The sequence below is a fragment of the Corvus brachyrhynchos genome, unplaced genomic scaffold, assembly GCF_000691975.1.
Source record: "Corvus brachyrhynchos isolate BGI_N302 unplaced genomic scaffold, ASM69197v1 scaffold48, whole genome shotgun sequence".
NCBI lineage: Eukaryota > Metazoa > Chordata > Aves > Passeriformes > Corvidae > Corvus > Corvus brachyrhynchos.
Window position 1 is genome coordinate 5,356,563 of NW_008240027.1, and position 25,861 is coordinate 5,382,423.

A 25,861-nucleotide genomic window follows, 5' to 3' on the forward strand; every position below is an offset into this window, starting at 1 on the left:
GTCTGCACAAGCGAGGAGAGCCCAAGCCAAGTCAAGACGGCAGGGCTAGAACCAGCCTCTTGTCAAGGAAACTCCTCTGGTTTTTGTCTAGGTACCAAGTATGGTTGGTATTACCTGAAAAAGATGTCCCGAGGAGGGCGGTGTGCCCGTGGGCTGACGAGCTGCTCCCGTAACAGCTCCAGAGAGCAGCTGTAGATGTAAATGGGGCAGCGAAACCGGTGGCACTCGCCCAGCTCAGACTGTGAGTTCTGGCGACAGAAGGAGATGTGCACATCTCTCCGGGAGGGGCCACTCTGCTCCCCAGGGTCATGGCTCACTTCTGCAAAAGAAACAATTCTAAGACAAAGGCCTCTGATGATTCCTCGTTCCTGTCTGAGACATCACAGCTCTCACAGAAGCATCACAGTTAGACATTGGGTTTTCAAGCTTCTCACCACTCACCCTCACCCAGCACCCAACCACTCAGCCCAGTGCTTTGGCCACCTTGATCCCCTTCTTCACAGCCATGAACTGCTCATCACCACCACCACTGCCTCCTGCAGCAGCACAACCCTTCATCCTCACTGCAAGCATGGCTGATCTGCCCTAGGGGCTGTGCAATCAAATCCCATATACCTCAAGAACTGTGCCCTTCTCCCTAAGACAATGTGCTGCTGACAGTGCCAGTCTGGATCATGAAATGAGAGACACTGACTTTCCACTGCAGCCCACTACTGCCATTCCTAGTAGCTTCTATCTGCCTGCAACCTCCTTGCCCACAAGGAACCAGCCTTAGGCCATGGGCACCCAACTCACACTCCTTCATATCCCCATGAACATCACTGTGCCTCTTGTACTGACTCTGCTGACTGCCAGGCAGGAGCTGCCAGGCTGCAGCAGCCTGTTATTCCTCCTGCTTTAATCTGCTCAACAGTATGCTCAAGATTAGCAAGGATACCAATACTTTAACAAGGTGCTGTCAGTACCCTGGGCTGGTGTTATGCTGAGGGTTGGTAACGGCACTGCAGCATCCCCCTCTTCAGCCCTGACTCGCTCGGCACAGACAGGTCCCATGGCATCTTCTCCAGATTGACACTCATCTTTCGGAGATTTGTCCAGCCCACAAGCCATTAGCTTCTGTACATCTGGAGGAAAAGAAAATAAAATCATCCTCTGTCCAGTGAAAACAGCTTAACCCCTCAATCTACCCTCCCAAGAGAGCTGATTTCCTGCTACCCCTTTGTGTGTAGAAGCAGTTTCACCTGAGCCTAGCAGACTTCACCAGTGACTCAGTGGAAGCCAGACCAGTGCCAATGCCCGGAGGCGGGGACTCTTCCAGACCATCCCGTTAGCAATCTCCTCACTCCATTCATTAACAACCCTACTGGGAAAACAGTCCAAATGGCTGCAGCCAGTAAACAACTCAACACCACATCCCCTGCCTGAAAACCCTATGTGGGCAGCACCAGATCCAAGGAGAGAAGAGCAGGACATTCAACACCTGGCACTATTCTATTCCTGGCCATGTGGTGCAAAAAGACTGTACATGAACTCTGCTGTTTAATTTTCTCTCCACCCTACAAGAGCTGATCCTGGTTTTTCTGTTTTCCTGAGGAGGTGCTTAGGACTGTTGCCTCCTCTTGCTCCCCACAACAGACCCCCTCACCTGAAAAGGTGGCTGGCAGGAAGGTCAGGAACACGTGCTGTGGGTTGACCAGCTTGGCATAACATCGCCATTGAGGGGGAAAGGGCCCCATTGTGTCACTCAGTGTCACATCATCCTCAGGCAGCTCTGTGTTGCCAAGGCTCTGAGGGAAGAACAGAAGTTGGGTAAACTCATGGCATATGGCACAGGCCCGCCTTGAGGCAGGGAGCAACCACACAGTGCAAGCTCTTCCATGACTGCTATTTGACACAGTGCTGAAATCACCCTGGTCACCTCTGCACATTCTCAGAGCAGCCTGGCTCTAGAAGTCACCATTCTGGGAGCAGCCTGGCGCCAGGAGTATAGCACAACAGTCAGGAGATGCTTAGCCAGCTTTGCTGGGGCCAGTTCTGACCTCTAGGCAGTGACTGCCCATGGTTTCAGAGCAATCTGCAGCACAGCACCAGCGCTGCTGTAACAGGCTTGGCCCATAGTGAATGCAACTATCCACATACCTTCTAGATTCCTGCTTGACTTCAGCCACAGGATACAGCTTAAACTGCTGCCAAAGATGGGGAAAACCAGCTGCCTTTCAATCTTTCTCAGCCTTTCTAACTCTCCTGCTCTTTAACAGCTGCTGCCTTGCATTCCGAGGGGGTCAGGAGAAAGCAGCACAGCAGTACCTGCAGAGTACTTGTGGAGCCAGTCATATCCCTGGTACCATTACTGCCAACAAGATGATAGGACGCAGAAGCATCCTGCTGCTCCAGGGTCCCAGAAGCTTTTAAGGTTTCTTCTGAAATGAAGCACAAAGAAAACAACCTGAGAAACACCAGCTGAAGATGAGACTTGAAAGCAATGCTCCCGAAACAGCTCACTGCTCCAGGTGTCACTACTGCCACACTCCTGGTCCTTACCTCTGATCACAGGGAGCGTGAAGGGGGGTTGATGGCCATCACGATCCCGCTGCAGAACCTGCTCCATGAAAGCCACATGATCGGCATCAGCCATGGGGATCTCCCGGTCACTGAGGTCATGCTGAAGGCAGCCGTGGAAGAGGTTTAGTAGCATTTCATTGGGCACAAACGAAGAGTCCTTGGTCACCTCCTCATGCTCTGCTTCAAAATGGAACCATGGCAGCTTCAGAGACAGCATTTCCATAGCCACCATCTGCCCAGGACCCCAGGAGACAGCCCTTTGCAAAGCAACACTTCCACACAGCCAGGAATTTCCCCAGCACCTCTGCAAGACCGACTTGGAGAGTGTTGAGGAGGCCCTGTAGTTTTGGCATCCTTAGTTACCCTGCACTGACCCACACTGCTACTGTAACTGTGGTGGAGATGCTGGGGGTACACACTAGAAACCACCACCACAAAGCAACTATCTAGGTTTAAGGATTTCAAAAGCAGCTCTTACAAATTATCATCCCAGGAAAGGCAGCAATATAGCTGGACAGCCCTGGGGCTGCAGATTTGGGAAGGACAGCATCAAGCTACTAAAAGAGGCATGACAGTGCTCACATGCTGCTGCCCAGGGAGAAAAGCACGTGGAGCAGGCTGCCCATAGGAGGGAGAACAAGGAGAGGCAGGTGGTAAAGAGGTACCTACCTTTTGTCAGCATTAGAAAGAACATTTCCACCTGCTGGCATCTGGGCAACAGCTTCATGAGGTTGAACTGGAATGGGATCTCATGCACTCGAAAGCCAGGCCCCATGTCTGGATCTGCAACAGAGATGAACAGGACCACCAGAAAACAAGCATCCCACAAACTGCTCTGGGAACTGTGACTTGTAACTGAGAACAGAGGAGCTCTTTCTTTACATCCTTTACAACTTCTATAAAATCATTTGCTCAGGCACACCAGGCCTATTACTGAAGATATGAGCTCATCTTCCACCTGCTCCTTAAGTCAGCTCCTCTCACAAAATTACAGAATGGTTGATGTTGGAAAGGTCATCTGGACCAACCCCCCTCAGGCAAGGTCACCTTGGCACCTCTCCAGCCTAGGCAGAAAGCCTCAACGCTTTTTAGGCCTTCCCAGGATGAAGTAATTTCTCTGCCAGCTTAGTGTAAGTGCAACAAAGTGACCCACAGACATCAAAGTCTACAAAGTTGTCAAAATACCTGTTCCAACTTCCAGGAACTTCTACGGGTCCTGAGACATTCAAGACCTAGCTGCTCCTTTGCTCCATCAAGCTTGCTAGGACATAGATGGTGGACTCACCTTCAGCAGCTTTGGTGTCTGAAGGAGGGCAGACCCACTCCTTGTTCTGGCACAACTGGCTGATGTACTCAAAGGTCAGCATGGTGGCAATGCACGCAAGGTCCCGGGGGTACAGCTGCAATAAGCAGTCAAGGCTCACTTTGTGCAGAATTATTACCCACAAATGCAGAAGAAAAGAGTCTAAAAGTAAGGAGAGGGAACACCCATAAACCTGTTCCCTGAGTTGCCCTATTCTCACTCATGGCCCCCTCCTTCTCCACCAGCCCTTTAGCCTGTTTTCACCTCAGGAGGAGTGCTGGCAGTACTACCTGCAGTCCCTGCTCTGGTCCAGCTTGCTCTCCTCCAATGGAATGACTCTTCACAAAATAATTTGCATTTTCCCAGTTATCCCACAGCAGTGTCACATACACGGCATTGCAATCCAGAAACCTTTTATGGCCAGTGGCCAGTTCCTCTTTTAGAAATCTCAGACTCTTCTGTGACTAGCATTCCCATACCTTCTGGCCCTCAGTATTTACCTGCAGTTTCGTGATGCATTAAAGCCTTCTCCCTCCTCAAAAGAGCCCAAGCCCCTCCCCTTTCAGGGACTCACTGCTTTAGGTATTTTCTGGTAGGGCAAGCCATGGAGGTGCTTCCAGTTCTCAGCAGTACTGTGGACATGGCCACTCTGTGGCTCTACCCAGCACTCAGTGACCAGGTTCAGTTCTGTGTCCACTTCAATGGCCTCTACCTCTGTATCATTGTCATCATCTGTGGAAAAGCTGGAGGGAAATCAAAAGGAAAGTGCTGTGAGACGGCACAGAGCTAGCAGCCCACTGCAGCTCCTCTCACAGCTGTGAGAGGAGCCACAGGAACCCAAGATTGGCAAGCGAAGCCCCAGCGACCTGGTGATCAATCCATGACAACTGGTTATCTCTACTGGATGGTGGAGGTCCCCCTCCTTTCCACACACACTGACTGCAAAAGGCAAGTCTGGAGCCGTGACTCCACTGCCAGCCCTCCTTGGGAGCAGAACAGCGGCCTCACCTGTCCTTGGTGGAGGTAGAGTGGGGCGGGAAGAGGATGTACTGGACAACACAGGTGTGCTTCTCCCTGTCACTGCTGCTCTCAGTCGAGCCATCAATCTGGAGGGGAGACACTGCATGAGCCCTATCCAGTAACCCCTTATACAGCACAGCCCATCACCCAGCTCCACTAGCAGTGGTGGAAAGAGGAAGCCTGTCCCAACCCCAAGAACTCCTCCAGCACAGCATGACCCTACCAGCAAACCAACTCTTCATCTGCAGATGAAGGCAGAAAAATGCTCAACCCACAAGCTGCTTTACTTTCTCCCTATACATGTCAAGGGTGTGTGCTAGAAGTGGATGATAAATCCTATCACAGAAAGGTGAATCTATACCCAGAACCAGCAATGAGGGACTGTGTCCACAGGAGGACAGAACCCAGGCTCACCTGTATGGGCAGCTCCAGCACCATGTTGATAATTCCATCCCCGCTGGATGCAAAGTGGAAACCCTCTGACAGACGAACCCTTGCAACAGAGAGGAAGTCAGACCTGCTGGACTTCTCCACCCATAGTGTAAGCTTTAAATGCAAGAATGACTGTACCCTTCACCCCAAAACACCGTCCTTCCCAAGACAGGGAGCTACACACAGGGAATGGGGAGATACAACACTGCCAGAACAGCCTGTGTGAAGATCAGCATGCTCCAGGCACAGTAACACCTCTTGCCCTTTTGCATGTTTTCCAGGACTCTCATTCTCCTCAACTACAGCTGCAGAACTGGGTAAAGCACTGACCCAAGTGGCTCTAGAAGCTGTGTACAGGACCAAAATCCTCTGCAGAGTAGCTTAAACTGTTACCTATAATAAGGCCTCAGGTCCACCTTCTTTCCCTGCATCCCCATGACTAGCTTGGAGAAAGGACCCCTGTCAGGTGCGCAACTTACTCTGTGAGTGTGGAAAGGAGCTGGGCCACAGCAGTGATGGGTACAGCCGGTGCCAGTTCTCAGTCGAGCCATCAATCTGGAGGGGAGACACTGCATGAGCCCTATCCAGTAACCCCTTATACAGCACAGCCCATCACCCAGCTCCACTAGCAGTGGTGGAAAGAGGAAGCCTGTCCCAACCCCAAGAACTCCTCCAGCACAGCATGACCCTACCAGCAAACCAACTCTTCATCTGCAGATGAAGGCAGAAAAATGCTCAACCCACAAGCTGCTTTACTTTCTCCCTATACATGTCAAGGGTGTGTGCTAGAAGTGGATGATAAATCCTATCACAGAAAGGTGAATCTATACCCAGAACCAGCAATGAGGGACTGTGTCCACAGGAGGACAGAACCCAGGCTCACCTGTATGGGCAGCTCCAGCACCATGTTGATAATTCCATCCCCGCTGGATGCAAAGTGGAAACCCTCTGACAGACGAACCCTTGCAACAGAGAGGAAGTCAGACCTGCTGGACTTCTCCACCCATAGTGTAAGCTTTAAATGCAAGAATGACTGTACCCTTCACCCCAAAACACCGTCCTTCCCAAGACAGGGAGCTACACACAGGGAATGGGGAGATACAACACTGCCAGAACAGCCTGTGTGAAGATCAGCATGCTCCAGGCACAGTAACACCTCTTGCCCTTTTGCATGTTTTCCAGGACTCTCATTCTCCTCAACTACAGCTGCAGAACTGGGTAAAGCACTGACCCAAGTGGCTCTAGAAGCTGTGTACAGGACCAAAATCCTCTGCAGAGTAGCTTAAACTGTTACCTATAATAAGGCCTCAGGTCCACCTTCTTTCCCTGCATCCCCATGACTAGCTTGGAGAAAGGACCCCTGTCAGGTGCGCAACTTACTCTGTGAGTGTGGAAAGGAGCTGGGCCACAGCAGTGATGGGTACAGCCGGTGCCAGCCCTGACTGGACACTCCAGATCCAGCGCTGGTGATAGAAGTAGCGGGACAGCGAGGCCAGGGTTGAAGAGGCAGTGCGATTGGCCACCATGGTGAGGGGACCAGACACGGGGGGATGCTCCAGGTTGAGAACAAAGGGGGCTCGATAGTCAGAAGGCAGCTTCTCATACCTAGGAGAGGGCAGAAGTGTGGCATGCTGAGATGGAAAAAATGTATTTTTTTTCCGTTCAGAGTCAGAGCTATCTGGATTCACAACCCACTTGCTGGGCCCAGGACAGCGTCTTCCAGCAGCAGAACATGGCTGGCCCAGCACAGGATCCTGATCAGACTGCAGTAACTAAATTTACTTCTATATCGTATTTAGAGTGACAAATCTCTCCGTCCACCAGGAACCCCTGCTGCAACTCACAGCCATGCAACCCAAACCCACCCCAACAAGCACCAGTTTCATCCACAGCACTCTCATCCTACAACTGACAGCACCATGCACAGACCTTCCTCTTTCCCAGTTCCCAGGGCAAGGGGGCTGTGCTGACAGCCTGCTACTCCATCACTACCTGATAAGCAGCTTCTCCAATGGTTTGTGCAGCACAACAAGGCAGGGTCTGTCTGAGAGGGCTGACTGGGCCCCAGCCACAGGTGGAGATTTGGAGGGAGAACTACTGCCCAACATCTTCCTCTTTGCTTTTGGAGTTGCCTCCTTGCTCTGAACCCTGTGGGGAAAGCGCAGCTGCAAGATTCGGTCCCGTAAGTCTTCCACTATCTGTCATGGCAAAAGCAAAAGGTAAACATGAGCAACTTTGTCCGGAGACATAAACTACTCAAAATAAGTGTCTAGAACAAGAGCTTGACCAAAAGGAATAGAACACTCCTTGAATACACAGAAGAGCAGAAGTTAAAGGTCATTTTACTTCTGAGGCACTAGCAAGACCAAGATCAAGATGACACAAGGCTCTTTGGTCCCTATTTTAACAACTGCAAGTATTTTTAAAAGCAAAAGGAACGTTAAAAAACTCCCAAGACTATTTCAAGGCTGAAGAAGTTGCCTTCCAAAACTCAGATTAAAAACAAATTAATTGCATGCCAGCTCCTCCACAGAAACAGTCCAAGCACCCACCCTCATTCTTCCCTCCTCCTCTCCTCAACAGCCCACAGTAAATGTAAACTAGTGCATATCAGCTGTGGGAACAGTCTGGCTCTGTCTTATGTATTCCCTCACTATCGTGTTCATTTGTCAAACCTTTATGGCAAAAGGTTTCAGGAGCCTGGGTTATTTTTTAGGTTAACTTTTCCCAAGATACTTCCACAATGACTTCCTGATTACTCTTTTTAGCTTTTAGCAGCTCTGAATATGGTTCTACCCATGCCAGCATCTGATTCCCACAATAGCCCAGCGTTTTATTTGAAATTTCTACAGTTAGGTTTCTTCCATGATCTTTGTTCAACTTTTTTCAATTTTTATTACCGTTGTAGGCAAACAGAAGAACAGCAGCTCTCCATCTTCCTCAACACTAATTATTTCAGTAACTTTTCCCATCATTACTACGTCTTTTTCGAGGAAAGGAATGTCCCCAAACCCAAATGTTAAACAAGAGCTCTTTCCTGCACTATCCTGCCACTTGGGACCCCTTTGTGGTCTCATACTGATATCACAGAACCACTAACTGTGTTTAAGCTCTCAAATCCCACTTTTTTGCAGTTATCCATACTGGCTTCCAGCCACCATTGTGCTGCTTAGGTGTCACCAAAGCACAAAGGTTGAAATAGCTTTGTGCCACCCACTCATTTCCCCAGCTCAGTACCTGTTACCTTTCTGCAAATGAATTCCCTACCCTTTGACTAGAAAAAAAGATTGGGAAAATCACAAACAGCTTCTGCTGTGATGAAACAGAGCACTTTTTCAATTTCCTCACTTTGTTCCCCAAGCCAGTTCCTGTTTTGTGACACCCCATTCCTACAGTTCTACACTTGTGCCCTACACAGTCTCACCTAAAGCTTTCTGAAAGTCAACTGTATGAATTGCTTTCCTTCCCTTCAGCATTGGAAATTTGAATTGCTCAGCACAAAAACACCTTTTCCTTAAACAAAGCAGGCTAAGTTCTACTGCCATCCTCCACACTGGGTAGTTAATCAGCCCTATGGCAGGCAAAAAAAAAATAATATTGTGGATGATACAATTTATGACCTACATACAGCTCCTCCGGCAATGACCTGAAGCTTGTCCACAGCTGCAGGGTATGGTGCTTGTCTCACACCTTCTACATGAAATAGATGATTTATACCTGCCAGAGGGAACTCCTTCACAAAAACCTTTCACTTGGCATTACTAAGCCCATATGTTGGCCCAGCAACCTGTGCCCAAGTCCTGGATCCCCTAAAGACATAAAAGGGCAGATCTGCCAGAGTGCCAGAACATTTAGTATTATCTGGGTTCATTATCTCAGAAAGAGATGGTCCTTCCCATGTTTGTCAGCTTCTCCTCAGACTGATCTCAAACACTAAAGCTAAGTTAGACAAACCAAAGATTTCTTTCATGAAGATAAAAGACCTAGATTTAATGATAAACTTCTTGTTCATATTAAAAAGTTCACATAGCTTAATAGCAGGGCATCTTTCTCATGCTTTAACTAGGAACACTTAAGACTTGTCTCAGCCATTGTAACTGGTGGTAAACTCCACCTTCTGCATCTGAGTGGGGCAGCCCGTTTCTTTTGATACAAAAAGGTTACTAAAAGTCTTTCTGGCAGACTTTTATCCTGAAAACATTTCCTAGGTACTAATTTTTTTTCTCTCCCTGTACTGCTTCTGTGGGGCATTGTTTGCATTTTAACTATTAACTTCCTCCCTGCCCAAGAGATTCAATATACATGTACTGGAAGAGATAGCCCAGGGAACATGTAGTACATCTATCACAGAGGTCTCTACAGATGAGTCAGACAAGTATCTGCTGTTCTTTACAGATGGTATTGATTGTGCTTTGGCCAGAAGGATAGACTAGATAACCTTTGAGTCATTTCAAGCTCCACAGTTGAATTAAGCAGTGGGAAAAACATCCATGTGACCAGCTATGCTATTGATCTTCGAGTCTTTGGGTTTAGATCTTTCATAGACTTAACAAAGAAAGTTTGTCCCAACTGACCCTTTCTGTTACAACACATTCAAACCCATCTAAGCCTTAACATAGTAGTTACTTAGTAGAGGGTAGCTGCCCAGTGTTGCCTGTGATCTACCCACCGTTTCCACATTCAGAACTTCTTGTTCTACTCCTACCCCACAAAGCAGACAGCCAGCTCTCACCTTGTTCCTGGCCTGTGCAGGTGTGCCAATGGGGAACCCCAGCCGGAGAACCATGCAGGGAGCTTTGGAGATGATTCGTACCACATAGAATGAGGAAGGGGTAAGATCCTCAGACCTAGGGAGGAGGGATTAGGACAAGGCTGAAATGGCATGGATCTTGCTGCTCTGTCATGCCAGACCAAGCAGAGGTCTGCTCCACAGAGGCAAACAGCCCACACAACTTCACAGTACCACATATCAGTTCTAGCATGCAGAAACCACCCTAGCTGGCTTCCCTCTCCCTCTGGGCTGTGCCTGGAACACAATGGAACACTTCAGAAACTGCAAGATTTCATACTCCCTTGTCTAGCTCTCATCCTCTCCTGTAAACATCTGCTTCAGGCCCATCACCACATACTGGTCTAACCAGATCCTTGTTCTGGCCACACGCCCGATTCCCCACATGGCACCGTGTCAGAGCCACTCACCCGTGGATCAGCTTGACGTAGGAGTAGCCCTCCACCAGCACAAAGCTGCTCCAGTCCCGCAGCAGGGACGTGAGCGCCGAGTGGGAGATGCGGCACTGGATGGTGCTGTAGCGGCCGTTGTTGCCCGGCGTGTGCAGGTGCTTGGGCACAGGCCTGCAAGGTGGGCAGAAAGTCATTTCAGAGCTGCAGTTTCTCTTCTTCCCCCAAAACCCACAGAGGCTTTGCTGCATCCATCCTACTCCGACTGGTCTATCAGCCTTTTTCCTCCACAGCAGCCAACAAACAAGCACCTCCCCTAATCTCACAGTGGAGAGAGCCACACTCCCTGAGTGCACTGGAATCTCCACACCGCAGAAAGCACATCCCTTGTATGCCATCTCCCTCCATGCAATAGATGACTATTATTCACATAACTCTGCAACTAGGACCAACCTCAGGTAGGCAGTACTTTTGGGAAAGACATTTTCCAGCAGCAAACAAAAGCATGTGGGTTAGCTCCCAAATGAATGGTCCCATACCCCCTGCAATCAGGAAATCAAAATCCAAGAGGGAGCTGAAAAACAATTTATCTTCCCCCTCTCAACAAAGATGACTTCCTAACCTACTGTCCCTCTCAGATAAACAAACCTTCAGCATCCATTAGGCTCCACTAGTGAAACCCTTCCCTTGGCCATAGGCACCTGCAAAAGAGCTGCAACTCCTCAGCTGGGCTGAACTGGACACCCTGCTTCAGGCTGGCCCACAGCGTGCACATGAGCTCAGCCCTGCCCATTACATACGTGTCATGCTCCAGAAGGATGACTATACGATGCATGTGCAGCCATCTCTGCCAGAAGTTGGCATCCATGGAAAGGATAGGCTTCCAGTAGGAGGCAAATTGGGAATGGCTTGAGTCGGACCCACTGTGCTGCAGAGATAACACCTGAGAAAATGACAGGACAATATTCAGCATGAAAGTGCTCTACTCAGAGAGAGTAAGAATTTCTCTAGCAGCTGAGCTGTTGTAGGCCAAGAAGGCCACATCCCTGGCTTTGGGTAATTTCCTCTGAACAGAGTAAGTCTGCTCACATTGAAACACAGTGCAGCGTAAGCAAAAATAAATTAGGCTCCTAAAATGTCAAGATAATTAGGAATTTAACTACTTAGCATCAAGTAAATCAACCACGAAAAAGATGGCATATGTAACTGTGTGCCTTCTGACTGAGAGGGGGATATATGGCTGGTGTCAGCAAAGTAATTAAACACTGAGATTACTCATCTGAGAGTGCTCAGGCAAATAGGGTGCCAGAATGGGTGGCATTGGGCAACTCTAATAGGTTTGTATGGTGACACTGGTTCCACCAACTATAGCAACACTGCTGACATAGAAATACAGTGGTGGTTAGCCACAAGATGAGATGTTCCAGATATACTTTGGGATACATAACCCTACACAGGGAAAATGTACTAGGCAAATCTAAAGAAGGACTTAAACAGTAAAACAAAAGGAATAATTCTCTGAAATTAAAGCTCCCCTAACCTTAATATCTGCTAGTCCTCTTCCATCTATGTCAAGGACGCTGGTAGCAGGGAACAGATAATATGCTGGCTCTTCTACTTAGTGAGTTTCAATGAGTTTGAATTTTGCAGTGGAAACTATTAGCTCATATTTTGTTTCGTTTCTGCTGTGCAGATGGCAAGTATCTCTCTTGCACCTTCCACATGAGTGCTCAGAGCAATGAGCCTATTAAACAACTATTCAGCACATCGTGTATCTTCACCTGACAGTACTGAGCTACATCTCCAGGGCAGTGGTTGCACTGCCAGCAGCAACTCCATGCCTATGGGGCATCCACTGAAAAAGCACAGCAAAAGCAAGCGTGTCAGCCTTCCCATTGGTCTCACACATCACAGCACTACAGGAGGTGGTTTCAGAGCACACTTAGGAGACTTGCTGTTGGGCTTAGAGCTGTAGCTGCATCAGTGGAGACATAGGGCGATGTCTCAGAGGGGGAAAGGCATAGCATGGGATGTTGACTGTACCACACCTGAACTCTCTGACTGAGCAGGATAAGATGAAGACAAAATGAGCAAGAGATGAAGCCTGAGTACAAGAACAGGCAGGGGAGACAACCTGTCCCACATTAGAGAGAGAGGCAACATACCGGAGTGGTGGATCCTGGGGGGATGTAGAACAGGGGCACACCATTCTTGGTGCTCTCAGGAATGGTAAAGTGTTCTGGGACTGTGTCAAAAGACTGCAGATGTACCAGCATCTGATCTGTCTGGTTGATGCTGTAAAAGAAGAGGCAGTTAGCCACAAAAGCCTGTGCTCTTCCCCTTGCTGCTCCAGTCAGCGCAGAGCTTGCACACACAGCATGCCCTATGTACTGGGAGCCCATCTGCACCAACAGAGCTTCCTTGGGAAATGCTGGAACTCCATGCCCAAGTACAAAGAGTGTGTTAAAGGGGCTTCAGTGTAGCAGCTTCATCCACACCGAGGATGAACAGGGTTGGAAATGAAGTGCTAGAAAAGGAATCTGCCAAAGAGTTGGATGTAACAGTCACCCTGGCCAAGAAATGGTTATGACCCCAGGCACTTCAGCCCCAGACACGTGTGATGTGTTTGCTGCTCCTGGTGTGACCACACAGCACAGCTGCATGGGTGTGCTGTAAGAACACATGACCTCCATGGGATGGCAGTCAGAGGTAAGGTTTGCATCCCAGGATCCAGATTCAGGAGCAGCCACACCATCACCCTGAAGCATCCTTACAAACTAGATCACAGACCAGTTTGAGTCTTTCCCTTGGCTAGATAACAACTTGTTACCAGTCGTGTCCCCTCCTCAGAGCACATTCCTTCTGAACCCTGGGTTGGGATGGCCACCTGAAAAAGCCTCATGCCAAGGAAGGAATTACTTGTTTACACTGGGCACTGGAAACTGCTGGGCATGGTCCAGCTCACCTCTGCAAGGTGTTCCAGAAGCGCCGGATGACTGTGGTGCGGTACAGACTGGTGATAGGCTTCCTCATGGTGCAACTGATGTCATGCAAAATGTCATAGCTTCCCTCCATTGTCACTTCCACCCAAGTGCTGCGTTTTGATGGGTCCAGGGGCCAAGGTGTCACAGCTAAGTACTCAATCCTCATGTTATGCTTCCAAAGCAGCACCAGTTTCACCTCCAGCTGAGACCCACCTGCATGGGAGCAGAAGAGCAAGTTCAGGTGTTTGTTCCATACACATCTGAGCTTTACCTCTGACCAGAGATTCATGAGTACCATGAGATCATTTGATTGCTGAGGGGAACAAAGTGATCTAACTGTTTGCTTTAGCTGAAGTCACTCTCTCTCCTCTCCACCTATTGGAGGCTTTGCTTGCACTGAGGCGTTTGGTGAAGAGTTCTCAATTCTTTAAGTGTACATGTAATACCTGCACTAGGGAAGGAATCTGAAATTCAGAGGAAGAGCTGACATTTGCAATGGGCTCTCTTCTTCACAGCCTCATCTTTGTTTCCAAGAAAACTGCTGCTTTGCGCAGATGAGCAGGGCCATTAAACTATAAAGTTTTGTCATCCACACTGCACAGAGTTAATCCATCCCATTGCAGAAACACAGCCATCTGACGGACACAGATCATAAACAACCTGGAAGGTGAGGCCTAATTCTTGAATTAATCTTTATTCATCCTGCACAGACTGTATTTCATGCAATCTAGAACTTCAGTCTTCAAAGCTTCTCACCATGTTTACATTCTCTTCCCAAAGTTAAGAATGAATATTCACCTATTCTTCAACCTGTACATTTTTACCATTTCCTTTCAGCAAGCCTAATAAGATTAACACTAACACCTGACAGCAGGCCTCGCTGAGCCAAAAGAGCAGAGACCTGTCCCACTCCTGCTGACTGTGCATGTGTATTTGTACTGAAACATCCCAGGGAAACACATGACCACGCTGCGATTTCAGCTGCTCGATCATCTATTCTATGTCCAGCCTGCTCTGTACTTTGCCAGACTTGCAGCGTTTGTGTGGTAAGTGATTGGATGTGCTGGAAACCTTCTGAACAGATCATCAGCCTGGATGCTCTGTTTCCTGCAGAGTTGCATTTGCTGCTGTCAGAGGCACATCATGCCATCCCCTTCACAGGCTGATTGAGCTCCACTTTAAAGCCATCTTTTTGCTCTCATGGTCCCTGCTGGGAGGTTCCCTCAGAGCACTCTTCCCCCATCAATGTTTAGAAGAAACCTTACAGAGTACATGCCAAATTCATGCTTGGTTGTTCTTTTGATTAAATCATTTTTATTCTGAGCAGCTTCATTTCCATAACATTGACAGGGAGTGTGCACTACCAATAAATCCTTACTCAGTTTCAGCTGTTACTGTGACAAAACATTCATTCCTCTTAACAGACCCAGACCTTCCTGCACCTTAAGAACTCACCTTTCTTGAAAAAAGATGATCAGAAGTGTATACTGTATTTTACCTGTACTTCATCTGGGGGATTAGTAGGATTTTATTTAAGGTCACTAATATTTTATACAATGGATGGTTTGTGTTATTATAATTGCACTTGCCAGGATTGCACCATCTGTTGTTTCCTATGAAGATTGTCTAGTTTATCAGAGAGGCTAAACAAGAATTTATAAATTAATCTCTTTTTATTTCATACTGTCACCTCACTCTTATTGCTTTAGGGCTCATCCACTGCTACTTGCACAATATTTTTGTTCTCATAATAAAGCCTTTCTACTTCATCAACAGAAAACACGATAAGTAAGTTCCCACATTTTTGCTTAGATCATAAATGAAAATATTTCCAACTTTCACCTCTGTTTCCATTAGTCATCCTGGCTTCACTCCTATGATCCCACACAAGCAAAACTAAAAACACAGGCAAAATATTTACTTAGTTTGAAGTTACACCTAGATGAATCTTCAGCTTTTTCTTACTGCAAAGCAATCTCTTTCTGTTCCTGACTTTATAGATAATAAAATTCTTCCTACTTTGATTTCCTTCACAAAGTCCAGCTCTGTTTTTTTAGAAAACTCACTTTGTCTTCCCGATTCCTGTCACTAGAGAATAGCCATTCTCACTGCCCAGCCATTTTTGGTGCTGGACTGATTCACAGAGGAAGATGATGTTTTGAAAACCATCCTCCAGGCTGCCCTCAACACAAAATGGCGAGAATTTTTTTTTTTTGCTACAGAGGGAGATCCCCTGACAGTGTTCCAGAAAGTAAAAGAGCTGGGCTCAATTATGCACCATGGCCCTGAAGCTTCTTTTCCTTCCATACTTTCCAATCCTTTTCCTTTCACAAGTACTTCTGCATTCCTAACTAACCAAGCTGCCTCCTAAATACCTAAATATATAAAAATCAAACAGTGAGGGTAACCAGAACACTTATAAATATCACAAACAACCTCTCCAGGCAACTCTGAGCACAAAGCTAGCTATTTAATCTATTTTGTCTTTGGTAAAGTGAAAGAGAAAAGCGACAGTGTCAAAGTCCACAACTGCACTTTTTTCCTCTCGCTTCACAGCCAGCTGGCTCCTTACCAGCCTCTAATTGGCAAGTGTTGGCAATCCAGGTTAATTAACTGTTCTTTGTTATCCACTTCTCTGTAGAATGGTTCAGAGAGCCCTGATTAGGCAAACATGTTTTTCCTTAGCAAAGGCACTACTGAATGTCTAAAATTTCTCAACTCTACTTTTACCTGTTAGCTCAGCAAAATTTTAAGCAACTCCCCAGAGCATTTAGCCTTTCCAAAGTATTAAATAACATTATCTGCTACTAGTCTGAAGGCTGCATAGAAGTACACTCTATATTTTTGATACCTCTGACATTTCATTTTCAAATTTCGTCTAAAAAATACACAGAAAGTATTTCTGGCTCAAGGAGCCCCTGAGCTGCAAAGAGCTAGAGAGGGCTCAAAGGAAGAAAAAAGGAAAGCAGAATAGAGATTATCATCATGTATGTTTACCCTGCTCTTACTCCTGTGCACCTGCCCACAGCTATTCACCACAGAAGGTAACTCTGACCCAGCAGCTGCTCTTCTGCTCTCTGCTCTTGTAAAAATGGGAGACCAATCCATTTAGCACTCCAAGGAGTAAAAGCCAGCAGGCAAATACCTGGAGGAAAAAGCAGGGAGCATGGTAACATGTTGTGATATTTCTAATACATTCCTCCAGAGTGCAGGAATTCACTGCTTTACAATATCCTGAGCCACAGGTTGTAGCTACACCTTTGTGCAAAAAAAATACAATGTGAACTTGTCTGACTGCTTTTTGAATGATTCATACCTGGTGAATGCTCTTCCAGCATTTCTGTATAGGACTACAGTCACCAAAAGCACTTCAGCATTGCTGCCAGATTAAAGAGAAAGGCTTTTTATCCAGCACTGTTCAAGTTGTAAGTGAACTTGGGCACAGAAGAATAAAAGACACTGAGTGTGGACACGAATGGACTTGTCACACTGTTTCACAGACATTCCTAGACAAGGAGAGTGCAATGGATCTAATCTGCCTGGATTTAAGGGAAGTAATCTCATGGCACACCGACATTAGTGAAAGCAATCTGCAGACATTACTGGAACAGCTGTCTCACCGGGAAAACTTAGCAGACACTTACTTTTAACAGAAAATTCCTGAAACAAGAAATTAGGGAGATTCCTAGAAGACCAACTTTAGAAATTATCCCACCTAATATGATTGCTAGCAATCTTCCCCCCAAAAATGGTGATTTAGATCCATTCAGTTTGTAAGATGCATCAAGGCAAAAGAACTGCAATTCCCAGGCATCACAGTGGAACAGGGAGGTGAACTGAGCAAAATGAACTTAAGAGTACTATCATGTGAAGGACAGCACATGTAGGGACTCCTAAACAAACAAAACCCAATAGAACACCCCCAAGGACTCATCAGTTGAAAGAAAAGGTGCATGAAAGATCCAGAGATTTCTGCAATACAGTCGTGGAGAATGTTCACATGATTCCCAGTCTATCAGATTTGTTATTTCACTTCAGAAGCAGGGAAGTGTCAATGCTGCTGAACAAGGCACTGATAAAACTACACTTAAAACACTCTTATCAACTGTTTTGAGAAACATGAGATCAAACTGAAAAGAAAACAACTTAAGGGGGAAAAAAAAAAAGAGCTATTAACCTGAATAAACAAAACAGAAAGCCTGCCCTTACAAAATAAAGGTGAAATACCTGCTTGCTTAATATTAACCTGCCAAAAGGTAGGTTACAAGGAGAAAGATGTCCTTAAATATGTTTGTGGAAGGCAGAGAAGGCGGATAAATTTAATTAAAAATAATAGTCACACAGGTCCAATTTGGTCTCAGGGAGTTTAGAAAGGAAGCCAGAGAAAGAGCAATGAAGCTCTGGGACAGTCTTCCAACCAGAGCAGTGGCAGAAGGTATTTACATGTTTTTTAGGCAGACCACAGTAAATTCACAGAAAACATCACATGGCAAGTTTGGAATGGTTTGGGAGAGACTTTGATTCTCTGATGTAAAACACATTCTGTGTACTAATAAGCTTGCATTTGGATTTTTTCATCTCCCCTTCGGTTAAAGTACTAGCACTAGTCACAGCTGGAGATGGAAATTTAGGTAGGATTTACTGGCCCTCCTTAGGATAATCAAACCCCTCAAGGTCCCTAGTCAGCAGCTAGTTCTCACCCTCCAGGTGCCATGTCTAGTGAGTCAGGTGAGAGAACAGGATCACTGGAAGGTTTTATGGTCTTCTAGAATTGATCACGGTCCTGACTGATCTGACATTTTCACCTAACAATATCCTTGTTTCACCCAATTTCTTCCTTTGGAAGACTGTAGTTCGGAGGCATTAAGCCTGTTGTACCAAAGGGCTCAACTTTGTGTTAGTATTTTGGAGGGCATCTAGCAAAGAACTAGAGAGGGATGGAAAAAAAGAGAAATATAGATGAAATCCCAAAAAACCCTGCAAACCCCAGTTCTGTCACTAGTTTCTCTGCAATTGTGGGGAATCATTTCCAAGATACAGTGCTTCACTGGCTGTCTCTCCCCAGGCACAACCACAGAGAGCAAGCCTGGCAAGTGCATAACCACACAATATTGGGCAGCCCTGCAGCAGGCAACTATTTGTGAAAACAGAATTTGGGGAAAATGGCTCCTTCCTCCACAATACCACCACTCTGCTGAGATGGCAGATGCTGTGCTTTCCTCTAAGCAGCTGAGAACAGAGTCCTATCTGAGTCTCCAGCCCTTAAGGCAGCAGAGTCACCTTTGGTGATGTTGACCTCCCGGATGCTGTAGCCCTCGCGCAGGCGGACCGAAACAATGCTCACGAGGTCGGCGTGCACCTCCTTCTCCGTGTGCTTCTTCCTCCGCATCGCCAGCGCAGGGTTGCTGCTTGCAGACACCAGGTGCTCATTGAACAGCCTGTGCTGGGACACTGCAAATGGCAGGGATGGGTTTGTGAGGGAGCAGCTCCCCTGAGCCCCATCATGCAGCAACAGGCCTCCCCAAGAGCTTTATAAAAGCTGCCAGGAACACTCGCTGGCCTGAAGAACAGTACATCCTTCAGGCACCATTTACACCCACTCCTGATTCTGCAATACAGCAAACAGGTTCATCAGTGTGGCCAAAAGGCCTGGGAAAGGGACAGGGTGGGGTGACAGGCACTGCTTCCTCTGGGACAGCTTTTGTGACAAGACACACATTGGAATTCCACATCCAGCCTAGACAGGCAGAAACTGCACATCTGTTTCAACAGTCACACAGCAAGCATTGGGGCTTTACGCATTTCCCTGGAAAATTTTAAGTTCCCAGGTGCTTTTTAAAAGGTATCGGGATGTGGAAGACTTGAGCTTAAACCACTAACAGCTGATCTTTTTAAGATTCAGCATTTCCAAGTCCCAAGCTAGCTCTCTTCAAATTGCCAGTTTACGTGGCTTCTGCTGCCAAGTTACAGAAAGCAGATGGCACCAGCATATCGCTGGGACATGAAAGGGTGTTTCCATGTTTTACTGGTAACTAAACTAATCTCTCCTGGCATACTCTCAGTCACTAATAGTCACAAAATAAGAACTACCAGGAGAAGCATTTGGGACAGCTCTCAGGGGTCTAGTTTTTCAATCCAAACTGCCATCTGCAAGCCCTGTTAGGACAAGCTCTGCAGAACATCCCTGTCTGCAAGCTAGCCAGTGTGCACGGAAGGGTGGGCAAGAGCTTCTGACCCCCTCCAAGTCCCAGCACAGTGGGCCTAACTGCAGATTGCTAAATCAGGGGAATGGTGGAAAATGGGGCATTATTTTTCCCTGGTCCACCCAATTCCTGGAACCAGGAGGGGATTCACAGGTGGGGCTGTGTGACCAACTGTGCCCAGAGCCTACAGAAGGCATGACAAGGGACAGTATCAGCATAACCAAGCCTGGGGAGTCACCCCAAAGAGAGGTGCTTTAAGACACCCATCTACTGGAAGAAGGACATGCACATTCCTCACCACAATAATATTCTGGATTCAGGGACTCCCCAGTACGCAGAAAGGAGTACAGTAGAAATGCCTTGTGATACACATTCAGATCCAGGCTCAGGGGATCCAGCTCAGGGCACGTGGAGAGGTAAGCACCAAAAGTGGCCATGGCAATGAATTTCATCAGTTCCACATTGGGAACGTGGCCAAAGCTGCAGTCATAGGAGTAGACACCGCCCACCTATGGGATGGATAAAGGAGACACCTGAGTGACAACAGCAGTGCTGAAGACAAGGCAGATGATTGGTCAAGAATTCAAACAGGCAGAGAAGGCCCCCACTTCTCCTCTGGAGGTGACTGCCACCACCACCAATCCACCTGCCTCCCTCTGGTACCCACACTCCCAGGTACCAGCAGACATACCTGCACAAAGGAGCAGGCCACTGTGCCACTGCGCAGCTGGTTGAGTAAAGTCTCGCACACAGCCACGTCAGGGACACTGGTCACACCATCCGTAATTATTATAATACCTGTAAACAAGGCAGCATCTTAGTGCATCTTCCATCTCAAACAGCTATCATTCTCCCAGTAAATTCACCAGAGATAAAGCTTAGGCAGGGCAAAAGTAGAAGGAAAATCCTGAGGCTGGTTTAGAGCTTCCAAAGCATTATGGAGCTGGCAAACAACCTGATTAGGTACAGCAGAGCACACAGAAAGGGCACAGCTCTTCACACCCCAGGCTGCCCTGAGCAACAGTCACAGCTGTACTGCCTCACAAACTCCCCAACGCTGACACACGTCACTTGGCACAGTGTTGTCCTCCCCATTCCCACCACCACAATTTGCCCCCAGAATGCAGAGTAAAAGGCTCTGGTGAAATTTCATCCCTAACAGAAGGGTCCATGCACACACCCGTCCTTACAAAATTAACCTCAGCCTACGGCAGGAGCAATACAGCCCTTTGCAAACAACCGGGCAAACCTTAACCCCGAGGACGCAGCCAACCTGCGCTGGAGTTGGAGGGCAGCAGCTGCAGGGCCAGGATCCCTTGCCGGACCATGCTGACCAGACCAACGTCAGCAGTGACAACAGACACGCTGGGCTTCCTCCCAGATGACTCCTGCACGTCACCAGGGCTCTCTTGGCTCAGGGGGGATAAATCCACCTGGAAAAGTTTAAAAAACCCACAAGGCCCCAGGGGGCAGATTTCAGCCTAGCTCTAGTCCTCACTCTTTCAAACACCTTCGGTCTGGCAGTCCCATGGTACTCTGGAGCACCACAGCAGACTCCATTTGTAGCTTTAACTTTCAGGTGCTCTTAAAATCCTGGTCACTTGGGCTGCTTCGAACAGCTGGGCAAGGCTGCTTGAAGGTGGAGGGACAGCATGCTCAGAGCTTTATTCTAAGCTGATTTCTCACAGAAGGGGAGATATGAGACACTTTGGGGTCACTAAAACTCCTCTGTGGAGCAAAGCAGTTCCCAGTTAAAGAGATGGTGAATACCTCTTTCTCCCCTTGTCATTTAGTAGAAGCTGCAGCTATTCAGCATCTCCTTAATCTACTCTATTCAGCCCAGAAACACTGGAGACGCAGAGACAGCTACGTCTCACTCGTGAAGCTCTGCAGCAGAGGGGGAAAGAAGCCTCACAAGGACTAAGTCTAGTGCCTATGCATTTAACTCAAATGGCCCTTGTTATGCAGTGTTGATATAAACAAATGCAGGTAGGCTTCTCCTGCATCTTCTACGAAAAATATCCCCTAGGCAAAGCCTGAAATTTGTATAATTACACCAGTGAGAAACCTACTGTATTCATAGTCCCTTAATCCCCATAAGGCTCTGGCAGTTCAACCCTGTAATAAAATATTGCTTCATTTTTACTGCTAATGCAGAGAATGGCTGAGACCCCCCTCTGCAAAGCTACAGACGATTGGAGTTGGGAAAAGAAAACTAGAACTAACAAAACTTTTGCTATGCACAAATGGGAGCAGTCCGAGAGCAAAAAATATTGATTATCCATCACTTTAATTTGCCAGATGCCTTAAATTCAGATACTTGTTAACAATGATACAGCTAGTGCAACTTCAAAAGTGAATAAAGTTTCAGTCCCTGCCTTTCCCCTGGGGCCTCCCACCTCCACCCCACACCCTGTGGCAGGATTCACCAGTCCCTCTGGCCTGCAAGAGCGTCTCTCTCCTCCATTTGCATGGAAGAAGTTACAGGGTAGTTTACCATGAGAGAAATACTGCATCAAGCACGCATGCACACAAAGCACTGCAAAACCACCATCTGGTCTCACTAGTCGAGGTATTTACTTCTGGCAATCTACTTTCTGTTTGAGGACTGGCAGTTTTAGCATTGAAACATACAAATTTCAGCTACAATGTGAGACTCCCAGCACTTCAGATATGCAACTGCAATTCACTACCAGTATCCTCTTGGTCATCTGATTTTGGGACTTTTTATTTCCTTTTTGCCCAAACTCTAATAACTAATGCTAATTAAGGACTACATAACCTCAGCCAGACCAACAATGACTTTGACTGCAAGAAGATCAAAAGCAGCATGGCCAGCAGGTTGAGGGAGGTGATCTTTAAATGTCCCTTCCAACTCAGACCGTACTAGGATTCTGTCATTAATATGCTGATACATATATCCATGGCTACTAAGCAGCATCTGTCACAGAATTCAAGGAGCACTTGAAACTGCACCAGCTGTTTATTCAGTTTCACTGCCAGTTTTCATGGTAACAAGTAAGTATTTTCATTCAAGAAATGTCAAAAGGGCTAAGGGCATATTCACAGCTATTTGCAGATTAATAATATGGACATAAGCACCTCTCCCACCATCTTCTTCAGAGAGAAAGCACACCCTACACCATTTCTCCCATGATATACAGTCAGGCCATCTTACTGCACATTAACTTTAGGGAAGGTAAAGATCCTCACCAGTCCTTCTAAACACTTAATGGTTCTGCTTCCTCAGTGTTCACATCTCATTACTGGATCCCACAGTGTTATCTCACCAACTCCTTAGCTGTTCCTTCTGCAGACTTATGCTGCTGTTCCTCTTGCCACCCCACTTCAGAGGGGCCTCAGAGTGCAGATCTCCAGGAAGCCAAGAGAGCCCAACTACCTCTGCCCTCCTTACCTGCGGTTTGGGTTCATACTGTTGCTGAAGCATTTCTGCCACTTTGTTCTCAAAGGCACAGAGCTGTGTGTAAACTTGGTGCAGAAAGGCCTCACGCTTCGTCTCATCCAGCTGACAGCCCTGGAATAGTACCTGGCCCAAGGACACACATGTCAGTCATCAAGTTAAGATTTTACAGCACCAGCCCCAAGATGGTACACAGGAACACCGCTCTGCACAGGGGAGTTCAAACATCTCCCTGACAAAGCACAGGTACAGCACAGGCCACTTCTCTCTGTCCCTGCTCAGAGACAAGTGCCTGTGAGCAGTGGTGTCTCATGGCACCTGCTGTGCACCCCACTGCAGATGCTTACATCACACTTTGGCAAATCTCCTTCTTGGGCAAGAAACTTCTACTTCATTTGACTTTCTCCAGGAGAAAGTGATGTGGGATCATTGTTAGAAACCATTAAGTGTAGTCTGACACTTCGAAGGAAGGCCTGTTTGTTCTAATCTACCTCACCTCTAGACTGATCAAATTATCTTCCAAGAAGAACAGCAAATTGAAATAAAGAAAAGAAACAATGAGAATGGACATTACAAAAGAGGCTGAGTGATGTGACAGAATAAGCCTGCCACCGCAGAAACTCCCCAGGGCACAACACCTGTGTTTACAGATGTCACCCTGGTATAGGCACTTCCTGTCCACAACCAGGAGGCAAAGAAGATACAACATGCAAAGACCTCAGCAGATTGGTGGGATGCTGCATGTTATCCACATTCCCTTGGCCTCATATGGACAAGACCTCATAGTGACATCAGAGAAATAAATTATTACCACAGAGAGTCTTTCCTGGATGAGTGATACACATATATGCCTTTTCCTCCACAAAAGAAACAAAATTATCCAGTATTACCCAGAGATCACAGCTGATGGCCTCATGCACAAAGTGGGAATTTAGAGAGATCCAAAGAAGAAAAATGTAGCGACTCCAAAGTGCTCAGTATAGTGCAAACAGGGGAGATACTGAGGCACAGCATGATGGTGTGTGCTGGACAAGATAATTGCTGGACAAGATAATACACAAAACACCAATGGCAAATGGAGAAATTCCTGCTAGGCTTACTCTAGCAGCACCTCAGAACAGACCAAAGCGATGGCCACACTCCTCAGGTACAAACCCTGGCAGAAGGCTTGGGCAGGGAGGGAACAAGCATAGACTAACAGGCTCCTCCTGTTACCACACACTTTCCCTGGTATTAGCAAAGGGATGAAATACACCACGAGAAACCTGTAAGTTACATGAAAATACTGTAAGGTGGAAGAGATCAAGTATGAACTTCAAAAACCACACTGGCCCCGTAAACCAGACTTGAGTTTCTTAAACAGACCTGCCCTGACACAAGTGAAATATCACTGACAAATCTCAATACTGGGGCTGGCTGCTCCCTCCAGCAAGGAGAAGCATATTCAGACCAGTGCAAAAAAACCAAGGTTTGTAGGAAGAAACAATTATCTTTGAATTAACCCCTGCTACAGAGCTGGAATAGGCAGACAACCTTTTGGTCATACAAGCTCTGCTTGAATGCTTCAAGCTAATTAGAACAGGCAAAAAGAATAAATCAACAGAAATTAAAAACAAAAACAACCCCCAAACAACAAAACAAGAACAACAACAAGCACATATTCAACATGAGGCAAATATTCCCTGTGGCCCAATTCTAGAATCGTGCCTGAGGGCAGCATTCTCCAGAGAAACCTCTGCTTCCTGCCCAGAAAGGAGAAGTTGCTCACATACACTTCTGCATCATGCCAGGCCACGTGTTTCAGTGAAACAAGCCTGCAGCATCACAGATAACAGAGCCCAGCTGCCACCTGCCCCTGCTTTCCTCGTGCTCACAGGACACCTGCAAACCACAGCAAGCTTCTCACGCCGTGCCAAGGGAGAGCCTGAACTTTACCTGGTGGGACTGCAGGCCAATGATGGAGGAATACACCTGGATGGTGACAAAGATCTCTGGCTGGTAGATAATGTCTGAACCAGGGATACGAAAGGGTCTTAACAATCCCACCAAGCATCGGGAAAGGGCGTGAAACACTTCATCAAAAATTATCTCCCCCGTTGAGTCATCCTACAGAAACAGAGAAAGGGAACAGCTTTTTCACTTTCTAGGACTTTCACTCTCATTGCTGGTTATCCCACTGTGCAGAGCCAACAGCAAGCATCCTTCTGCAGTGGCAGCTAGATTAAAGTGACAACTCTTGTAAACAGAAGTCACACATTCAGCATCCAATGGAGAAATAAGATTTGCATTTAGTTCCCAGCCAGGGGCAAGCATGGCTCCCTCCCAGGAAAAGCAAGACTTCTGCAAAAGTTAAGACTGACACTGAGAGCAATAAGCCTTTTCTCAGCAAATATAAATGGGTTTCTCTTTTAATGCACAACACCCCAGAGAGGCAGCTTCTGCTCTTACCACAATCCCTGTGGAAGGGCTCAGATCGAGCTCAATCACAAATCGGTACTGGCGGGCCAGGAAGGTGACCCGTGTAGAGGGCACAAGGAGGTAGGGCCTGGGCTGGACCGGCTCGTCTGGCTGCCACCCGTTAGGCAGGATGCTGAGAACATCAAGCTCATTTTCTGACTTAACCTGCCGGAACAAGCAAACGGTACACGAGAGAACACCAAGCCATACCAAAGGAAGAATCAGAGAAAGAAATAGGGCTTAAATACTCTGAAGGGCACAGGTGCTGCTGGGTGGTGCAGCACCAGCCGCGCTGACACCC

The 25,861-nt window shown here is 47.2% G+C and overlaps 1 protein-coding gene across 1 annotated transcript in view; it reads right to left on the bottom strand.

Annotated features, from left to right (window-relative positions):
• The window catches only part of SZT2 (seizure threshold 2 homolog (mouse)), a gene marked incomplete at its 5' end in the record, with an annotated part of 55,156 nt that extends 29,356 nt beyond the window's left edge, over nucleotides 1–25,800 (bottom strand). Inside the window, 24 exons of the mRNA XM_017743455.1 lie at nucleotides 115–319; nucleotides 966–1,124; nucleotides 1,646–1,787; nucleotides 2,308–2,420; nucleotides 2,542–2,742; nucleotides 3,232–3,339; nucleotides 3,848–3,962; nucleotides 4,440–4,608; nucleotides 4,874–4,971; nucleotides 6,201–6,279; nucleotides 6,698–6,922; nucleotides 7,310–7,515; nucleotides 10,050–10,164; nucleotides 10,517–10,669; nucleotides 11,296–11,438; nucleotides 12,661–12,790; nucleotides 13,461–13,692; nucleotides 18,760–18,930; nucleotides 19,981–20,191; nucleotides 20,374–20,480; nucleotides 20,956–21,115; nucleotides 23,098–23,229; nucleotides 25,039–25,209; nucleotides 25,552–25,800. Coding sequence (XP_017598944.1) covers nucleotides 115–319; nucleotides 966–1,124; nucleotides 1,646–1,787; nucleotides 2,308–2,420; nucleotides 2,542–2,742; nucleotides 3,232–3,339; nucleotides 3,848–3,962; nucleotides 4,440–4,608; nucleotides 4,874–4,971; nucleotides 6,201–6,279; nucleotides 6,698–6,922; nucleotides 7,310–7,515; nucleotides 10,050–10,164; nucleotides 10,517–10,669; nucleotides 11,296–11,438; nucleotides 12,661–12,790; nucleotides 13,461–13,692; nucleotides 18,760–18,930; nucleotides 19,981–20,191; nucleotides 20,374–20,480; nucleotides 20,956–21,115; nucleotides 23,098–23,229; nucleotides 25,039–25,209; nucleotides 25,552–25,800 — 3,794 coding nt within the window. The remainder of the gene's footprint in view (nucleotides 1–114; nucleotides 320–965; nucleotides 1,125–1,645; nucleotides 1,788–2,307; nucleotides 2,421–2,541; nucleotides 2,743–3,231; nucleotides 3,340–3,847; nucleotides 3,963–4,439; nucleotides 4,609–4,873; nucleotides 4,972–6,200; nucleotides 6,280–6,697; nucleotides 6,923–7,309; nucleotides 7,516–10,049; nucleotides 10,165–10,516; nucleotides 10,670–11,295; nucleotides 11,439–12,660; nucleotides 12,791–13,460; nucleotides 13,693–18,759; nucleotides 18,931–19,980; nucleotides 20,192–20,373; nucleotides 20,481–20,955; nucleotides 21,116–23,097; nucleotides 23,230–25,038; nucleotides 25,210–25,551) is intronic.
• Nucleotides 25,801–25,861: the final 61 nt, after the last annotated feature.